The sequence below is a fragment of the Phallusia mammillata genome, chromosome 1 (assembly GCF_965637545.1).
Source record: "Phallusia mammillata chromosome 1, kaPhaMamm4.hap1.1, whole genome shotgun sequence".
Taxonomy (NCBI): Eukaryota; Metazoa; Chordata; class Ascidiacea; order Phlebobranchia; family Ascidiidae; genus Phallusia; species Phallusia mammillata.
The window spans coordinates 12,153,767-12,174,702 of NC_137252.1; the positions used below are offsets into that span (position 1 = coordinate 12,153,767).

The window sequence follows — 20,936 nt, forward strand, 5'->3', positions numbered from 1 at the left end:
CTATAATAAAGAAAACATACACAACAGGCAATAAAAGACAATGGTCTACACCAGTGCTCTTCAACCTTTTTTGGTTTGGTGAACCCTTAAAGATGTTGTGACGAACTCATGCACCCTGTTTGCTTAAATGTAAACTTAGGTAGTAAGCGTTATGAAAAATCATTATTCATATCATCATGTCAATTAAACCGTGCGAAGCTCTTAAAAAATGCTTGATTTTCTACCAATCCAAGCATATTTTCGCAAATTTTCTACGAAACATCGGCGAAAAAGCCAACACTCGATATCCTAATATAACCAAAATATAACAAAGACACTATGAAACTTGACAAGGGGATACAACTTTGACAAAAAGTTTACTTGGATTATACATCAGTTGAAACCTACATCTTTTTTCTAGTATCCTGAAAATCAAATATTAATTGTTTATTAAAAGTTTGTGATTCACCCTTATACCTTTTCAGACTGGTGCACCCCATGCATATTTTGATGCACCCTAGGGTGCACCGAGCACACCGGTTAAAGAGCACTGGTCTACACAAGGCGTGTTGGCAACTAGCTATTTAGCTAGCTGATTTATTTTTTTAATTTGAAAACAGAATATGAAGTCAGGCCCGAATCAAGTTTGTTAAAAAAATCCTAAGCCCGAACCCGGCCCGACTAATAACTCTAAGCCTTCAATTAATTAAACGATAAAGATAAATGTACTTTTAGGAAGTACGGAATTGTGGGTGCTTAGAAATTAAGTGTTATAATTCCAATTCAAAGTGTTCTGAAGTCATTGCGTGATAATGGTAAAACGCTGTAACCGACAGTGGGAACATATTTGATTTGTTTACATTGTGGAGCCCTCTTGACTGCTGGGGAAATAATCGTACGTTTGTAGTGCCCAAAGTGGGTGCAATCAAGCAGAACAACAGTAAGGTCCCGATTTGTTATTTGTTGACACAAAATGGTCTGTGTAGTGTTAAAACTAGAATTGACAACGTGTTGCGGGATGTAAATGGTAACTGCTCTAGTCTACATATGTGACTAAATTTTATGGTATTATGTTACACTCCATCAAGGTTTCTTGGAATGGTTAATATTGTGTACAATGGTGTTTTGATTTGTATTTCATACCTAATTCACTGTTATGCAAGCAAAACGTTTTTTGTCTTCCTTGCAAAACGCTTGGACCGATCAAAAGCAAAAGCCAGCAGAGAGGTGTTTTCAGTTTTTTCATTTTAGCGCCTAATCTGTGTGTGAATCAAACCATCAGACAAAAAATCTCTTTAAAGCTAAGATGAAGTGCGCAACACGTACTGTTGTTGAAGCTTCCATATCCCTTTCCTGCGGTTGGCACTTTATGAAATTCTGTAACACTAGAGTGCGCTAGAGTCACTCTGAGGTAAAAATCGATTTGTGCGTCGTCGTTGATTCACACCAGCATAGACATACTAAATATGTTTATAGGTTTATGTATCAGCTTAAAACACTTTTACGTGTCTCCTTGCTTTTAATTTTGGTCGTAAATAGCCTGAAAGGTATCGCAATGAACATGCTGAAGGATATCTTACCACGTCACTGTCTAGTATTTACTGATTTATACAACTAACATATTTATTTGGTGACAAATACATTTCATCTGTAACATACGTTTGCGACAACCCTTAACTAAGGGTTATATTAGCGTAAAAAATGTTTTCTAAAAAAGCACCCACAGGTTGGTTGGTGGTGTGCAAAATCGTTCGGTCGACAAAAAATGTAAAACTTAGCATTGTAAATACTAGTATGTCAGTAAACCTACTAAGATTACTTCGTAATGTTGACTGGCGAATCGCATTTGACCTCAAACCACCCAGGATGACTCATAGTTTGTTTTGCAGCATAGGCCGCAAATATCCGCATTTATTTACGCTAATTCGAACTTGCACGGCAGCAGATTAATACATCGCAAATACTTATGAATTCGGACAAAATTTCCTTATTTGCTCATGCGCCGAATTGCTACGAATTTTTGCTTTTCACCAATTAAACCCTGTTTATCACACAACTTTAAAAGGCTTGCAAATTATAATTTTGCGTTTTACCGCGATCATGTCCAACTTCAAGATTTCTTAAGGACACAAGTTAGTTTTTCTGCCCACCTATTTAGAAGTTTACCCTAAAATATATACAACTTAAAATGCTCTTGTCATAGTTAATTGCAGTCGTTCTCGACCAAGACTTAAATTGCGTTTACTCGCGTACCACAAGCTGCGAACCACTGATTTATCGAATAATTAAAACGCGAAATAACTCAATTGAATTCATAAAACGTCTCGCCTTTTTATAACCTCTTCATAGAACAAATCTATCACTCACTGGTCCGCTGTGCAATCAACCGTGGAAGCACGGATTGTAGTAGTCAATGCAGCGGTGACGTGTGCGCAGTGATGCGTGTCGGACAATGGTGAGGAATTCCGGAGATTCGTGCTTCGACAAGGCGACGTATTTTCTCCGTTGCCGGGGCGGATGTTCGTTGTTTCTTGTGTGATGTGGGACGTGTGAAAAGTGGGCTATTTCTGCTGCCGGCGCGATTTGAAGTCGCATTTCACGAATTGTACGTGGTTGAGGCTATTTTTGTAGCGGAAGTTACTCTGCTTGGTACAGGTGTAAGGATGTTTTTGCGCTCTATGGAAGTTAGAAATAGTTTATAATTTGAAACGTGATAAAGTATAAGTTTAGTTGTTTTTCGGGAGATCGTTAAGGTAAAATATAATTGGTATATACTGTAGGATACTTGGTTTGTCAATTTTGTAAAACGAGGAAACTCTGAAAAACGTTTTTAAAAGGTTGCTAATTAAAAAATGTAATCCTTAAATTGGCTGGCACGAAGCTGTAATACTTTGAATAAACATGAGATGATCTTTTTTGTGTAATTGATTTACCCTTTAAGAACTTTCAATTTAAGTCAATTCGATTTTGACTTAAATTTTTGAATTGCAGTTTTTCGTTAAATTCGCAAAAGTCTTGAACATAAAATTCGTACCGCATGAAAATTTATTTTTGACAGTTGTAACTACGGTTAAGAAGAACACATAACAACTATTGTGCTAGGTTTCGCTGTGCTAATTAAGCTAAGTACACATGTCGCCTTTTGGGAAAAAGCCTTCACATCGACTTTGGCGAGGTCATTAATCACGTGATAAATTGCAACGGTCGCGTAATTGTGTCGATTTAGCACCTGCCACGGGCACTGGTAAAACGTACGAGCTTCCTATTCTCGAAGGAGTCGTAAATATCTACTAATAAGTTAAAGGTTGTGTCATAGCTTGAAATGCGAGCCATTTAAGCAAATTACCTTCGATCCACGATCTCTGGCAGAAGTTAACTGGCGCAGCAGTGGATGGACCATTGGGCATTTACTGAATGCAGCAAGTTGCATTATTTATTCATGCTTTGCGTGCGTATAAATAGGCGGCCAAGCCAAGCTCCGTATTATCGCTGCGCTGTTAGTTTAAATGCGACGATACTTTGTTTAATGGCCATGACGTCATCGTTGCAGAAATTTGTTATTGACGCCAGGGCGTTTTTGCGAGAGTCTATATTGCTTTAGGACACACAGTAATTTAAGGAAGCTTATGTTGAACGTAAGTTGTATAAATTTCGTAAACTTGTTCTGATATTTTATTGGACTGTTAGTTGGATTTAGTTGACGGCAAAACTATACCTTTAATGTACCTTAATTATTTTTGTTTTTTGGAGTCAAGTAATTTTTCACTTATTTTCTGAAAGGTCAGAGTTCGACGTGCTTGAGTGACTTTCGTGTAGCAACCAATAGAGAGGTCAAAGATAACTTGTTTGAGTTCAAGCCAGAGTGAATTGTTGTTTTAAGAATGCGGTTTCCCAGCCAATGTATGTGAAGCGTTTAGGCTAATTGAAGTTTAAACAGGGTTTAGTTGATTTTAGGAAGCCAGACGACTTTTGCTGTGATAAAGCAACACCTTTTGAAACGTTATTAACTCGCAAACATAAACATACCGATTCGTGTTGTAAGGTTATAAATCATTTTATAGTGTTGTTTAATTTTTGCCAAATGTTGTATTCGGACTATGGTTTGCATGCAGTTTGGGCCCAACAAGAGTTTGCGTAATTTTGTGCGTTTACGTTTCAAAATTGGACTAACTTTACAAGAGATAAAATGTTGCATAAAGAGCGTTAAGATAATGTATAGTAACACAATGAAATATTCGTGTTTTAGGACTTTAGCAAGAAATTTAGTATACCTTACATTTACATACAATTTTAGAGAGCTTTAATCTGCTGTAAACAACTTTGACCACCTGCCTCAGGCAAACGCCCCTATAGCTTGTTTATGTTAGTGCAGGTGAACACCGATCGAACATTCGTATTAAAATGTGTGAATATTTTGTCTGTATTTTGTTTCATAGCAGTCTTTGACGGTTGAACGTTTTTAACCGTGAATTTTTTCCCCGTATGACACTCCTAGGAATTCGTATCCTGCTCCTTTTGGGATAGCCACGAGAAAACTAACGAGCGCTTACCGGAGGCGCCGACACTTTGCATTTCCTGCAGAAAGGGCGGGTGGTAACTCTCTTAGTCATTTTGAGCTAGCGGTAATTACAGTCTAATTTGAGGTTTGTAAACCGACACATCTCACACATATCGGAACCAATTCAGTTGTTTTCAAAAATTTGTCGTTTGTGCGCAGTATATTGGTTAAAATTTGTTTGGCAAGGCCATGCAGTTTTGGTAACAGTGAGTTTTAATGCATGTCAACTGCCAGACCATTTGGCACAAGCCGCACAGATTCACGGCTGGCCTAAGGGTATTTGTATACGATCGTACATTGTAGTTAACTTTCTTTAAGACCTTGCATGTGCCTTTACGAGTTTCCTTCGAAACTGCACTTGGTATGTTTGCAATTCACTAGCTGTTCAACGAAGAGAAATGATATAGCTGATTGTCAATAGTAACGCTTCACCACAGAGCCTTTGCGGTATATTTGCGCAAATAATTGGTTAGTTTGATTTTTAAATTTAATGTAATTTAGTCGTCAAAACCTAGTTCAAAATGGCTTTTAGTTTTCGGATGTTGAACGAGGGCTTTGAAGTACAAAAAAGAGTATAATTCATACCTAAAATAGATTTCAAAATTGCAAGAGATTGGTTTAAACTTTAAAGGCTACAGCTTTTACTGTATCTGCGATGTAAGGTTTAAGGTGTTAGACATGCTGTTTTTCTCTAAGCGGGTCTGTTACATCTTACATGCACAGTAGTGCTTGCTGACATTTGTACCAAGGCATTCATTTGACCTCAGTCTAAAAACATACCGATTTTGCAGCTTGCGTGGCACCGTGAGAAAAAAGGTAAAAGGCAAATCGAGAATGACGTAAGAGCAAAAGTCAATCGACCTGATCAAGGCTTTTTAGCGACTGATAGCCGTCAACCCTTGAGCGAACAGATCGGTGATTCTTATAAGACGGGCGGAAAGGCTTGATACATTAGATCTGCCTTTGACAAAAACTGGACTGTCAAGAAATATGTTTGTGTTGAGTTACTAGAGCGATTGCGATGAGACAAATTTGCAAGGTTTGTAGATAGTGGGATAAATTAAGATACACCTTTATTCGGAATCGGAAGTATTAGCGTTGGTGCGCCAGGGTTTGACATGTTTCGAAACGTATTGCCGGTGTAAATCGGAGCAATATTTAATGAAACGCTGATTTTCTTGTCACTTTGTTTGACATTTTGGGATTCTAATGCATATGTAAGCAACAGTTGAACTGAAATCTTGTCCTGTATAACAATACGAATAAAAACGTTAGATAATAAAAATATTTTAAACCTGGGTCAAATTTGTTGGGCGTGTGTTGCATATCTGTTTTGGAATGATTTGTTTGGGTTTGACTCTTGCACGTAAACAGTTTGCACTTGTGTGTCAACTTTAAGTCCGAGTCGACACCCACTCAATTTAGAACTGCTGGCGAACAGTCAACATAAATTATATATTCCTTGCGCAGTTAAACGCAACAGCAATGGTATAGCTCGCCTTTACGGGCTTTGTTTGGAACATAAACTAGTAATGTTTGGCGCAACACTGTGGCAGAGGAGCTGGAAACGCAGATGGCCTGCTGCTGGCCTTTTGCTGTTGTTTATGTTGGCGACAAGACAAGCGCTTGGTGTTAAGAATGGAGGTAAGTGCTGTCCGGTGTTTTTAAAAGTAAACAAACGTATGTTTATTTGATTGCGAGACCACCTTGTATATGCGAGTGTTGCGATTTGTTTATATTTTAAAGGGTTTGAACAGTTTTAGAGCGAAATCACTTCAAAACTACCGTTCGCAATGTGTGCTGCAATAATACGTTTTGTCACTAAAACATTATGGAACAACATTTTGTTGGGGCTTTGAACTGAGTATAAAACTGTTTTCTGTAAATGTATAAGATGTATAAAAGTGTTTTTCACGCAAAACCATCTCGCATTATATTCAACTTTGAAACCGCGCGTACGTTTCAGGTTTAACCAAGACATAAAATATTAATGACGCAGCGCTCTGCAAGTTTATTGGAACAAATTATCCGAAATGACATGCATTGTTACGTCAGTGCAAGCGAAAATCTAGATATATGGGCTTTAATTAAAATTCGAATTCTCCCATTGTCTGTTTCTATTGATGTCCGTTCAATGTTGCTAGGTTTGTGTAACTGTGTGTTTGCTTTTGTGTAACTGTGTGTATGTCTTCGCGTTATAACTTATAAGGGCACAAGTTCAACCATAACTGTTTGTAGTATATATGGTTTTCGCTAAAGGTATAATTTTGTAAAGACTGCCAGAAATGATTAAATACAGTTTAATAAAATATGTCTGGAATTATTTACTGCTCTTAGCCTTCACAACAAGTATACGATTTCTTAAGCAAAGCTTGTTTAATTCCCTGTAATCTAGTAACATACTCAACTAGTGCATTAATGACATAAACCTTTCGCGTTTCTCCGTCAATAATGATTGGCGAGCGTTTGTCTTGGGCTAGAGTTAAGCACACCATTTAATCGAATTAGTTTTTATTAAAATTGATTGCAGTCAAGCCAGAATTGATTTGTGGCTTCCCTGGGCACCGATAAATTCTATGTAAGCCCCGGATTATTTCCTCAAAAACAGTATGTGTGGCCAATACATGGCTCCATACGCTGCATTTTGCAATTGTATAATGGACTGAATGTTAATTGAATTCTGAAAAAAGGCCATGTGTTATATGTTAGAGATAATCTTGTGATGGTATGAGAATATTTTTAAACCTGTCTGCCAAAGACCTTACTATTTGCGTGTTTCTTTTCTTGGAAAAATGTTAATGTTACTTGACGAAATAATGATTGGAAGCGACATTTATTGTTAAATTTAAACCACATGGGCGGCAGTGCCCCAAGAATAACAAAACAGATCCGAATTTAATGTGTTTGTCCAACATTTTTTGTTGGTGTCACTAAAATAATGTCGATTTTGGGTAAACTACTACTTCTAAGTAAACTGTGTATAAATTAAATATTTTTTGTGGTTGTTTTAAACTTTCGTGTTTCGCTTGTATGTGGTACATTTCTATCTTCGATTTCGGTTTATACCTGACTCGGTTGCTACCAGCAGTGCGGTAAAAATCAATATGTGACACAGAAATAAATGTCAAATCAAGGTCAAAGGTGACTTATGAATAAAAAATGGTAACTGCTGCGCGTTTCTGCAAATCAAAATCTAAACGATCGACTCTTTTTCCCAGGTTATCTCATATTTGTTTAAAAAGTGTGGAAAAAAGTTAAACCCCTTAGTGTTTATCGCGAAAACAAAAAAGTTTTACTGGTTTTAGGTTTTTATTATCAATCTTTGCAAAACAACCGTTTCGAAAAATGCCGTTTCAGTCTAATCTCGTTCCCGCCCAAGTTCAAAACGTTGTGACGTAACAAGTACCCGGCGAACTGCCAACTGTGATGTAAAACAGATGTTCTGTTTTTACACATCATTGGGCTCGGTTTAGACTTTGTTGTTTTTCAAATTTGCCAGGTACTTGAATCAAAACATGTTTGCATGGGCTCTTAAATGCTTTTAAACACCACGCGTTGACTTTTCAGCCTTATCGGTTTTGTTTTGTTTTGCCGTAAAAATTAAAGCTTTATAATTCTTTTAGGTTTTTAGGCACGGGTTATAAGAGCAACTCCGGACAAAAAAAGTACCTACAAATTTTTTAAGTTGAAGTCTTATCAAGATGGTCCAACACAACTGTAGCATAGAAACGTTAAAAGCGTGGTCTGCGGATAAGCTCATGTTTATCTTGATCATCTAAAAAGATTACAACATCACAACCTAAATCGATTCTTCAACGAAATCTCTTGTCCAAATTTGGATATGATCATTCACCTCATCTCAATTTATAATTATTGTTTGATGTATATCACAACATACATCTACAAATGGATTTTATGTTATAGTTAGGCTTAATGGAGTGGTCTTGCTAAAAACTGCATGAATGCCGCTAAAACTATTGCAGCTACTGCTTTAGTACAACGTTTAAAACAGATTTTGAGGTGAAATTAAACCCTGTTGTTTAAGTAAATGTGGTAAAGATTATTTTTATTAAAGATATGATTAGATTTTGGATTGGATTTAAATTTATGACATCTTATATCTTACTGGTCATGCATTTCACAATGCTAAAAAAAACTTGGTCTTTAAATTGGATTTCCAAACTAGAGTTCTTGAGTATTTATTCAATTTCCAACTTACTTAAAGTTAACTAAACCATACTCAAACAAGTTTAAACACAAAATCAAACAAGCTTTTCTTGAGGAAAATTTCGATTTTGTTGGCTAAACACGTTTTTGGCGAGGAATAATCCACCCTTTGCACGTTACAAGATTAACAAATGTATACTGGACTGCTTTCAAGTCGGTTGGTAGATGGGTGATGGACGAGTTTCGTTTAGTTTCAAAGTGTTGAGGGCTCGTGCTCAGCAAGATGGAACTGTTTGTTGTGTGGTTTTTCCGACCATTTCTGTATTTTTGCGGCTACATTTTTCTTAACTTTTGGCTTAGTGATTTGAGTTTAGACGATGTTGGTGGTGTAAAAAGGCGACTTGAATATGGACGTTTAGACATGTACATCAGGCAAAAATGCTTTGTATGAAGCCTGCTACCATTTTGTGACTTTATTTTGTCAATTTACCTACTAATTTGCTATATATTTGATGTTTATTAAAGTCACGATTTTTATGTTACTAATTTGGCTTTTTTACAGTGGAAATGTAAGTACATAGATAATCGCAAAGTCCAATGTTGTGTATTTGTTTAATTAAATGTTGCCAAACACACAGTTGACGAAAATGTATTTTTGGTCTTTATGGTTTTGGAATGGCTTATATAAAGTTTTAATTAAAGCATCTGTAAAGTTATTACATTGCAATTCATTTACTATCCAAAATTACAAAAACATCAGCGAACCGAAGGGCAGAACCGTTCCGCATATACATATGCAATAACGAACAGCTATACTGAATACGTTCGATAAATAGATTTCCTTCGTTTCAATCTACCCGCTCGTTTATTTGAGCATCGACAAACCGGTGACGTTTAATAACAGTTTGAGCTATAGCAATACTTTGACGTCTCCATTGGGAGTTTGGTCAGTTCTCAAACGAAATGAAAGCTGTCAATAGCATAACGAAGTCTCAATATTAGTTTTGGTCCTTTTTCAATCGTTGAAAGGTTTACAACCTTGGAAAGGGGGAGAAATTATTACAGAAAAAACGGTTGGAAGGTGAAAAACATCAAGCCGTATGCAGAAGTCGTCTAGTCACAAGTCTAATTGAAAATACACGCTGCCTTTTGTATGTGCTGTCAATGTCCGATTTTACAAACCTAAAGGATCGTCAGTTTGACCTTTGTAAACGACTAAAAATACATATGCAAAAGCATTGGGATATACAGTAGTAAACCTTGACACAACGCTTCTTCCTCTTATTGCAGCACCCCCGACTTTTACCAGACCACTGCCAGCACGTTACAGCGCCAGGGTGGGCCAACCGCTCCTGCTTCGATGTCACGCAAGGGGAGTCCCCGTTCCGACAATCACATGGACCAAGGGCGGACGAAGATTAAGCTCGGTACAGATGTGATAAACATAAGGGCGCTATTTCATAGGCATATTTTTACAGGAAATGTGTAATACACGTTTGAAACCCGAGTACATACTTACACTTTAGCTCTAGAACATTCAAAATATCCATAAAAAGCCGGTTTTACATTTAGTATCTAAACATGGAGTGTGCAGTCAAATATGGCGGTTGGGGCATATTTGCGACATCGGTTATGCTCTAGTGAGCAAATGGGCATGCGGTTTGATTTGAACATAAACATGACCTTGACACCTCACACTTGAGATTGCTCCTCTGCGGATGTAGTTATGACGTAAAGTTGACGCGTGACTGCGTTTGCCCTGGAATGCGTGTTGTCTAATGGGTGCCATACAACGTGCGGAATTTAGAAAACGTAGTTTTTGCCGTTTTTTTTGTTTTTACGTTTAGATTTACATCCAAAGATGTCAATTGGAGCACATCCAAAGATGTCAATTGGTACAATCTGTATATCTGTCAAAAATATAGTGACAACTCGCTGGTTCCTTAAAATGTCTGTTTTTCTTACAGCTTTTAAAATAAGTTGCGTCAGCGTTTAGGAACCAGCGTATATCCTCGTATTGATCTTTTACTAATGCTTTGACATTTTCGTAATGGACTCCATCAAACAACACAACACCACATACTAATCCTTCGCTGATCTCTGTCACGTAATGAATGTCACACGCCCTCGGATTTGCCTTCTTATGACGTCATAACCATTACGTCATGTTAGAGTCTTAATTTTGGCCGCAAAGAATAACATACAAAAATGTATTTTGAAAATATAACGAAGTTCCTAACTGCAACCGAATAGGATATAAAGTAACAGAAACAGCACTCTTTGCATTTACGGACTAGAAGACAAATGCTAGATCTTACAACCGTAAACTTACCAAAAAACAACAGTTTTTTGGATGATGTATTCCAAAATCAAACCACACACTTGATTTTGTGGCAACAACAATTTAGAGTTAAACTTTTCACTAAATGTTGAGCGGGACATACAATTCCTAGAAAACTGTTGGCCACACAGAATATAAATTTACAAGCTTTGATAATTTAGGCTTTAATCCTGTCTTCAAGTGCGATAATCCTGTTTAGCCAATGCAGGAAGGTTACGTACGTCACGGTAAAGCAAATTCCAAAAAGTCTTGTCTTTAAAAATTCGCCGAAGGGCAAAACAAGGTTGAACTGTTTCAGGAATTTCACCAAACCCTCATATTTCGGTAACGGTTACTGAATTTTTGCATTTTATCAATTAAGTAATAACGGATGTATCAGTGGCCACAACTTGACCACAGCAAAAGTTTGCTAAAATGGAATTATAGCGATTTCGTTGGCTTACATTTTTTTCAGGTAAGCACATTAAGCTTGAACAAGTTACAGATATCAGCCCACCTGTCTCGCTCAAATTTCGTGATCTTGGTGTGGCCTAGATTTAATTCCTTTATCCATTTTTATGGCAATTTTTGAATATTTTGATCAAAGCATCAGTCAAGTTGTGATGTTGAACCACTAACTTTTAGAACGTTATAACATGCTAAATACTCTTTTCTTGTTTTGTAGAGTGGGATAACAGTTAGCGACGGAACCTTGCGAATCGCTTCATTGCAACGGAGCGACGCTGGCAAATACACTTGTAGGGCTGGGAGTGTAGAAGGTTCAGTTGAACAAAGCACTCATGTTTTTGTGACCGGTAAGATTTAATTGCTTAAAAACTTTGCATATTGGTGAAATTTTTGAATCCACATTTTTATTGTTAAGACGGCTGTAATATATTACTTCCATAGCTGTTTGTGAAATAGTATAGCTTAAAAATTAATTTTTGTGTTATGGTTTGTAGCTCCGCCACAGTTTGTTGAATCACCTCAAGACGCCACAGAACGCGAGGGTGAAAATGTTTTGTTTAAATGCAAAGCAGATGGATACCCGACAAACATTACTTACAGGTATGTTATGCTACAACAATTAATATGCAATAAACACGAAAAATTTGAGCAAGAGTGTTTAATGGTACAACTGCTTTTTTAAATCCAGTAAGATAATTAATTTAGCTCTTTTACAAACTTACAAAAATCACAAAAAGTAAAATTTTTACCATTTTTATCTATAGTTGGTTTCACAATGGGGTTCTTGTCACCGGGAATTCCCCGCGTAAGAAGATCCCACAATCAGGAACTTTGGTCATATGGAATCTGAAATCAGTGGACCGTGGTCAGATCACGTGCCAAGCGAGCAACGGTTACGGTCGAGCGCCCTCCGTGACTGCTTCACTGACAGTGCTATGTGAGTAACATAAATTTGTAACTCAGTCATGCAAGTGCGATATTCCCATTGTGGTCTACGCACCGTTATGTTGACTTTATTTGGTAAAATATCACCGATTCTAATCGTGGGTGTTTTTTGCTTAGCGTTTCAGGTAAACTAATTTTATTCGTTCTGTGTAGATACAAGAGTACTAATTTGACAATCTATAAACGAGAGCCAGCCTATTGTGTCCGTTTTCCTATGAAACGTGGGACTAAATTATTTCTGAGTAGCTCTCAGATTCTAATTTTAACAAGGTTACCCATAAAACACTCCCATGACTAACAAACCCATCAACCTCTACAGAGTCATTTTAATATGTTACTACGTTTCTGAAACGAAAGACTTCTGCATAACTTTGCATGTTGAAACAATTTTCCTTTTGCCAACTTTTATTTCAATGATACAAACCGGTTACAGCGTTTGCTTGATTCTTTTCCGGCTTTCCAGTCAAAAGTCAATTCCTATCCATAACGTTTTCCGATCAATATACGCTTCTGAGGGCGCAGAGCGGTATTTTACAATCAAGCGACTTATGACGTCACAATCAGCGTTGATTGCAACAAACGTCATCTAAATCCCAAACGACTGCCTTGTGGGAAACATAAAACGTTTAATTATAATAAAGGGATAGCGGGATTTTCTTCACACAAAGGGCGAAAGATTTTTATTAAAGTCTCAAGGAATATGTGTGCTTGGAATATGTCATTTGGAAAAGTGCATGTTTTGAAAAAAATAGCTATCAATATATTAATTTATTAACCAGTTTAGTTGAATTTTAATAATGGTGCTTTGTTAGTACGTTATCCTCGTAGGACAAGATTTGCAAAAATGGTTGAACTTTAAAGTAGAATAGGTCACGTGGAACGAAAACTTGATTGCGTAATCCCGGCTGCATTTAAATCTCATACCAGTGGTAAAACCTGTCATACCGAAGGCAACTCGTAAACAAACACGTTAAGCGTAATGATGTTGTGATAACATAAGATCGTGTATCTACGCCAACAGCTACTGTACCATAAGTCGATGTGGCTGCCGCTTTTAAGCTATAGCGAATTCTGAAATCCCGGTAGAATGCAGATAATCCGCCCACGCCGGGTGACAATTGACGAGTTTAATAAACTTTAATTAGTTGCGCCGTGCTTTTCTCTTTAGCGACCACGTGGATTTTAAGCGCAGAAGGGTTCAATTAAGAAACGTTATGTTCTTTATTCTTAAACAGCAACCACATTCTTGTATTTGGCTGACGTTATGGATACATAAAGTCGTTGTACGAGTTATTTTTTAATTTTCATTTTTGAAAACCGAAAACTTGAAATAATTTTAAAGTTTAACACAAGCCTGTTGGATAAGTAGGCTACAACCTTTTTTGCTGGAAATTGACTCCAGCTAAAATGACAAACAGCAAGTATTAATGACAAAAATGTTACAGAAACCAATATTTGGCTTCACGTTTAGGTGTAGGCCTACACTTTATATTTGTTTTTTTATATAGATGCTGCTCGGGTTGTTCGCATGCCACGAAGAGTTTTCGGTGGGATTTCTATGCCTCTAACCCTTCATTGCCCTGCAGTAGCAGATCCACCCGTTACTAGGGTGATTTGGAAGAAAAATGGCCGAAACATTAGAATACAACAGGTGAGTAAACCGCTGGTGACAATTTATTTACATCTTTGACTTAAATACCAAATGGTCAAAAACCACGAATGTTGCCGAAGTACATGCAGAGGAGATTTGTTTAAGTCAAGGTTACCTAAATTGTTGTTTTAAGTTTTTCTCGAATATCTAAGATCATTAATCTAATCATTTAGTCACAAGTTTAATGTTTTTAATCGAATAAAGAAAAGTATTCGTAATATACGACACAAAACATCATTATAAAAACAACCCGAACTTAATAATTGACTTTATTGGAAAACTACATCAAAAAACTTCAGAACCACTGGGAAAATTCAAACTTGGTGATTAACTTTAGTGGAAACTACACCGAAACGGTTCAGAACCACTGCACTAAAGAGATGAAATTAATAGTTTTTATGCATTTTTAGGATCCAAGGTTATCCACTGACGGCAATGGAAGTCTCATTATCCACAACATCAGATCCAGTGACTCAGGCCCCTACACTTGCACCCCCTATAATCTTATCGGAACCCATGGGGAATCACCCGTGGTGCGCATGGTCATCAGAGACCCACCCCGCTTCGTGGTCAGTCCCAAGAAGAAATATCGTGCAGCGGTGGGTGAAACCTTGGTAGCTCCTTGTGCTGGAATCGGCGATCCCCTGCCAACGGTCACTTGGCGAAAGGTGAGTGTTGCTATGGCAGTAACCACGTTAATATTATTTAGAAAAAAATGTTATAGTGAATAATCTTACAAAGTAGTTTCTTGACAGAATGTCTAGAAATTGTCTTTTTTGTTTCGTTGTTTTGTATTGTAAGGTTTCGTGCGACGATTTTTTAGTTTGGTAAACGATGTAAATTGCATTTCCCTAACGTTTTAGCTTAAGAATGTAACAAACCGTATTGTGCGTATTAAAACATACATGTACAGTGTTAACTGGAAAAACAATTTTCGCACCGGCATCTCAATTTCTGTTTTCGGCAGCTTCACGGTAAAACGACCGACTACTCCTACTGCATTGAGGGTGGCAACCTGAGCATTGTGTCAACCCGCAAGGAACATCACGGCATCTGGCAGTGTGTGCTCTCCAATGCCGTCGGTGACGTCACTCGTGACGTTATGGTTGTCGTCACACGTACGTGTTTTCCTTTTTAAACTTTGACTTGCTTAAGACAGGCTGTTAGAAATATATTAAGCTTCGTTAAACTGTACAACTCCTTTTATCGATTGCACAGGGCCTGTTTGGTGCTTCTTTGGTTATTTTCTGGCAAAGATCAATTGTTTTATTTTGGCGAAGAACGTTGTATTCCATTAGCAAACAAAAATATATTTAACGTACGTAATTCTTTACAGACACAACACCGCACGTGGTTCAGAATCTGACAGCCGAGGTTGTCGATGATTCGTCATTTCGTGTCACGTGGGAACCAAACTTCGACGGAGGTTTTCCTCAACACTTCATGATTTGGTTAGTTTCGCAAAAAAATACTGTTGTCCAGTATCAGTTCTCAATGTAAATTTTGTCACAAACTTTTCACAGGTACAAGGAGGTGAACCAGGGCGACAACATGTGGCGATCGGAATACAGGGGAGGTGACCAGAAGGTGGCGCTCCTCCCACAGTTAAAACCGAATACGTTTTACCAAGTTTCTGTGATGCCTGAAAACAAATTAGGAAAAGGTGCCTTTAGTCCAACTGTCACCGTCAAAACAAATGGTAAGTTATTTTTCTATTATTTTATAAGTTTATCGGTCAATGTTGTGATTGTATATGTATGGTGGTCACAAAAATGACACACTCATATGACTATCGCACCTGGATGTAATACCCCAAGACGTACTTACGTCTATAATGATTTGATTAATAAACGGAGAAGATTCGAACCACTAAATATTGGTTGTGATGTTACACTAAAAAATATGGGCCAAGAGGCAGTATTTAAAACCGAAATTTGAATAAACCCGCATTTGCATTTTGCAACCATAACGTTCTTGCGACAATGTTAAAATGTTCATGGCTAAAGTTACCATTAAAATTAAAATCAAGTTGTCGAATTGATGTTCCTTTTACATTTATTTTTGAACTTCAAATGGTGGGTAAGCTAACACACAATTTATTTTATATGCAGCAAGGGTAATACCTCAGTCCACTCCCTCACCTACTCTTCCATCACCATCCGGTTTGATGTCGACCACTGACGAACGCGGCCAGGTGGCGCTAGAGTGGCAACCTCTACGCAATGCTCACACCTTGCTTGGTTATGTGATCGAGTACAGGAGGATCGGTGGTGACGACACAAAGGAGGATGTGACGTCATTGAAACCGGTGCCTGCCTGGGCACAAAAAGAAACAAACAACGGTTCACAAGGTTTGCAAATATTATAAGTGGTTGACAGGTATGAATTGAAATCCACACTCTTGCCTTAGAAAGTGGGTAACTGTTTAATTAAATGTATAAAAAAAGGTTGGTGCAAAAGCCTATCACAATTATGGTAGCAGTGGTTCCCAACTTTTTCGACGAATTCCACCTTTAACCATTCACAACATTTTTATTCCCCCTAATATAACACATAGCAGATGGTAAACCATACAAATATCATTTAAAATTGGGTAATTTATCAACTTCACTTGTCATTCTATTTACAAACCAAATGTAAAATTAAATTTCTCCCTTGGGAACCACTGCAGTAGTGTTTGTTTCACTAAGCAATAACGCCATTATTTTAAACTCAAATTAATGGCATTATTAAACCATCATATCAACACGCATTCCAGGGAATATGAAAATTAGTAACGCATGGACACTAATTGACACAATACGGGTCCCTTGAAAAATTCTGTTCATTTTCTTGTAGCGGCTACATCGCGCACACGGAGAAGCGTCGTGGATTCGAGATGGGAAAGATTAGACACGACCCCGTTCAACGTCACTAGTTACGTCATCAAGCCAGAACAAATGTACCGTGATCAGATTTATGAATTTCATGTGTTGGCTGCCACTCGACTGGAGTACACTTTGCCGAGTGAACCCTTAAGACTATCGACTAAAGGTAAGGTAGTTTAAAATAGTTCATACAAACAACATTTTACTGCTGTTTATGTGAAAATGTTTGCACACGAAAAAGTTGTTGCAATATTAAACACCTTAGAAATTAAGGTGCTATATACTCACGAGATTATCAATTAACTTTGCACTTAGCTGCAGACAGCACACTGTTTTGACCTATAAGGTCCCATCAGTGCAGCTGGTGACAAGACATTGGCCTTTCGAGCTAGTGGAACCAGACTGCGGCACTCCAGTTTGAACTTACGTGGTGAGAGCCATGCCTTACCACACCTCGTCTGCAGTTAACTTATCATTGTATCGATACATTGCTTTTAACTTTTATCAATAAAAAAAATATTATCAATAATAATTATAATATCAATTATTATCAGTAAAAAACGTCCTATGCTTTTCAGGACTTGCTGCCTACCCTTGTTTTGTGGAGAAATACACTGTTTTGCGCCACCCAGTGGTAATAGGTGTAATTACCGGATCGTTTGCAATGCTCGCTATTGTTGCGCTGATTGTTTTGTGGAGATGCCGACACAAACTTGCAAACTTAAAAAGACGAAACTCAAACAAAGAACGAAGTAAGTCTTAAATGAAAATGCTAAATGATTTGTGACCAACTATAATTGAAAATTACATTAGTTTCATTTAATTTGTTGTTACATGTAAGTCATGGGCGCTGCTTATTATGGAGGCTACTGACACATATTGTGAACTTATAGATTAAAAACTACTTTTATTTATTACAGATACTCAAAACGTTAACTCTTTCATTTCTGACGACGAAAAAAGGTGGTAAGTAAAATTATTCGGTCGCATAGTTAACTGAAATATTAACAATGTAAGAGGTATTTCATGCAACCAATGGCCAAAAAAGCTTCGGTACACAATTCTCGGTTTAAAAAATCGTAATCAGAAACAAACCAGCCAGTAAATTAGAAAAATAATAATATACGTATTTGCTTTCAGTTGCAATGAGAGAGATCCTGTAGATCCGGACGACCATATTATCATCAATGACGGTTTTTCTTCTCTGTCGTGCCTTGCTAGACAACAGGTCACTGTGACGTCAAAAGATAGTGACGTAATTGCTTTTGAGAAAAATACCGAGTTTTCGGAAGGTAAATGACGTTAGTATATGTTTATGCCCGTTTTGTTTAAGTTTTAAGGGCTATATTTATAATAGTCAATTACTAAAAGGGTAAATAAACGTAGTTGGAAACGTTGCAATTAATGAACCTTAAGACATGTTTTGACTTAAATACTCAATGAATACATTACCGAGCCAAGTGTGACATAAAACTGTTGTGCTGCGCAGTATTACAATAATGCACATTTAAATGGATGGGGGTCCTTAGCTTAAAACGCTACTTCGTGATCATGTACATTTACAGGCAACCGCACTAAACAACAAGTAACGATAAATTATAATGGGACTAGTTATAAAATTTCAAAGATTTAAAGCTGTTAACTATTTGTTGCTTGTTACAAATGCCGTGTCTCCCTTTGTCCGTACTTTAACCCATAAATATTAAGTAGTTTTTACCTTTTTGTTTAGGGGAAGATTATAATGTTTTGCCTTCCCATCCCTCATCCGACAAATACATGGAAGCGGCAGGAGTAGGATTTAAAAGGAGGAGTGTGGATGAGGAGTCTGTTCGGAGGAGGAGAGAGACGGCGGCGCGGGTTCTTCAAGCTCAACAAGCGAGAAGATCACGAATTATTTCTTCATCCAGAGATGGTGAGATCTGCTTCGTAGTGTCCCTGCTTGTTTGGACAAACACACGTAGAAATGTGTTGACAACTTTATTGCCTAAATATAATGTATTTGACTGCAGTGATTTTGCGCTACCTTGTTGCGGTTAAAAGCAAGATTGCTTCGGATGGCTACTTGTGCAAAATTTCAAGTGGTCAAATTTTCGTTTTAACATTGTTTGGTGGTGAATGGCATCAACGTAAAAAGTTTAACTTTACCAAGGGTATCTGGTAGTAAAAGCCTTCATATACCACCAGCTTTTAACCTTAAACCAAAAATGTATTTATTTCTGTTTAGGTGCATTTCAAAGCACACCTTGCTCTGTTGAAACATCACGACCCTTGCGATTATTTCCGGTAACAAGCTCACAACTCACGAGCGCCCCCGTGAGGTTTCTCACACTTGATGATCGCCGCGACATGATGTCACCAACATGTGACCAAAACGATTCTTGCTTTGGCGTGATTTCGAGTTTTTCACCGGAATTCTCTGCGATGGACGACGACGTCATCGCAAGTTGCCACGCAACCAGCCACGTAGCCGAGCTGACGTCACAACAAGTCCCGCTCCTCGCATCTTCGCCCAATGTCAACGATGACACAGTAGTGACGTCACACACGTTGATGCATGACGCGAATTTAAGGCGACCGCGATCACGTGCTAGTTACAGTTTTGAGCATTTTCGAGGAAGACAGCGCGCAGGCAATACGGGATCAACTTTCAATCGAAGTTTCGGTGGTGTGAAGGGTGTGTTTGATGCACCCTCGTTCGAGATTGACTGCAGTAACAGCGATATTGAAGTGAGGTACATTAGATCGACAGCCCCGCGTCCAGATGCTGGTGAAACAACGAACAGAGATTCGATTTGCAAGATTGGTAAGATAAATAATGGAAATTTTGGCTTCACTCTCTTGCAACGTTAACAAATATAATATGTGTACTTGTAACATGTATTTAAAATAGTGAATGTTTTACAAAACTAATAGTAAAGTGTATGTGATTAGAAACCATACGTAGTTTGTTTTTACAAGGATCAAATCTTGTGGATAAAAGTTCCGGACGGCGCTCAACTCCCAGAGTAGCTGAAATAGAGGTGAGGCAACGATAATGCTTTGTGTGTGTGCTGAGTATTTATAGGAAATTTAATTGAAACAGATTGAAACAAGTTACCACCAATGTAGTAAATCCAGAGAAATCTCTTTAATCCACTTTGGATGTAAGATATTGTATGCAGGTTCGTTAAGACAAGACTATACGTGTGAATAAAAGGGTTTGTTCGACTTTGCAGACTCGAATGCGAAACAAGAAACGGAATTGGAATGAAGCAGAACGCCAGAAGCGGATATCACTGGAGGCGCTATTGAGTCCTACTCATCAACAACCTCCGCAAAGATTTTCCCGGGAATTCCCCTCAAATGATACCCTGCCCAAGACCGCAATAGGATTTGCAACGGAAATACCAGAGAGACCAAAAGAGCGCAATGAAAATATTTCGGCTTTAAATACAACATATGATGTGACTTCAAATGACGGTAATGACGTTAGTTACGGGGCAGTCCCGAAACCAACTGTGATTTCTATTTCTGATATTGCTTGGAACACCGTGCGCGAGAGCGACACTATGCGGTCGTTTGCAACACCAACGTCATCCCTATCGCCCAATCACAGCCCGGAAAAATTGACCAAAACTATTTCGCCGTCAAAACAACCTGCGTCATCGGAACCTTGGGGAAGCCTTGGGCGGCCTGCCAGACTGAAAAACCTTTCGTTGCCTGTGACCTCTGTAGCGTCGTCACGTGACAAAGCGGGCGAGCAGAGGAGTTTGTCTTTTTCCCAGTCAAATCGTTCCGATCATCCGACCAACATGTTTTTTCTACCCTCCCGGCAAGGCCGACGATCGTTGCCATCTTCGCCCACAAAAGCATTGCGTTCGCTGGATGACGTAACGCGGCAGCGGCGGTCACGTGTTCTGTCCTGTTCGGACAATGAGTCACGTGACCCAAGAAAAAATGCAAACCAACCAAAAAATCTTTCGCCTAAAGGTAAAATGACAC

General features: G+C 38.1%; 1 protein-coding gene across 3 annotated transcripts in view; it reads left to right on the forward strand.

Annotated features, from left to right (window-relative positions):
• Positions 1 to 20,936, forward strand: part of LOC145220420 (uncharacterized) — a 28,491-nt gene that overhangs the window by 4,350 nt on the left and 3,205 nt on the right. For 2 of the 3 annotated variants that reach the window (XM_080087649.1, XM_080087650.1), the window contains 18 exons: positions 9,995 to 10,131; positions 11,710 to 11,839; positions 11,987 to 12,092; positions 12,257 to 12,429; positions 13,946 to 14,088; positions 14,499 to 14,756; positions 15,056 to 15,206; positions 15,425 to 15,539; positions 15,612 to 15,787; positions 16,200 to 16,439; positions 16,927 to 17,121; positions 17,534 to 17,707; positions 17,876 to 17,921; positions 18,096 to 18,247; positions 18,685 to 18,867; positions 19,180 to 19,758; positions 19,914 to 19,975; positions 20,171 to 20,924. In XM_080087649.1, the coding sequence (XP_079943775.1) occupies positions 9,995 to 10,131; positions 11,710 to 11,839; positions 11,987 to 12,092; positions 12,257 to 12,429; positions 13,946 to 14,088; positions 14,499 to 14,756; positions 15,056 to 15,206; positions 15,425 to 15,539; positions 15,612 to 15,787; positions 16,200 to 16,439; positions 16,927 to 17,121; positions 17,534 to 17,707; positions 17,876 to 17,921; positions 18,096 to 18,247; positions 18,685 to 18,867; positions 19,180 to 19,758; positions 19,914 to 19,975; positions 20,171 to 20,924 (3,774 nt within the window). Of the gene's footprint in view, positions 1 to 5,236; positions 5,577 to 6,007; positions 6,182 to 9,994; positions 10,132 to 11,709; positions 11,840 to 11,986; positions 12,093 to 12,256; positions 12,430 to 13,945; positions 14,089 to 14,498; positions 14,757 to 15,055; positions 15,207 to 15,424; positions 15,540 to 15,611; positions 15,788 to 16,199; positions 16,440 to 16,926; positions 17,122 to 17,533; positions 17,708 to 17,875; positions 17,922 to 18,095; positions 18,248 to 18,684; positions 18,868 to 19,179; positions 19,759 to 19,913; positions 19,976 to 20,170; positions 20,925 to 20,936 lie in introns of those variants that run through there. The other variant, XM_080087651.1, reaches the window with a different exon arrangement.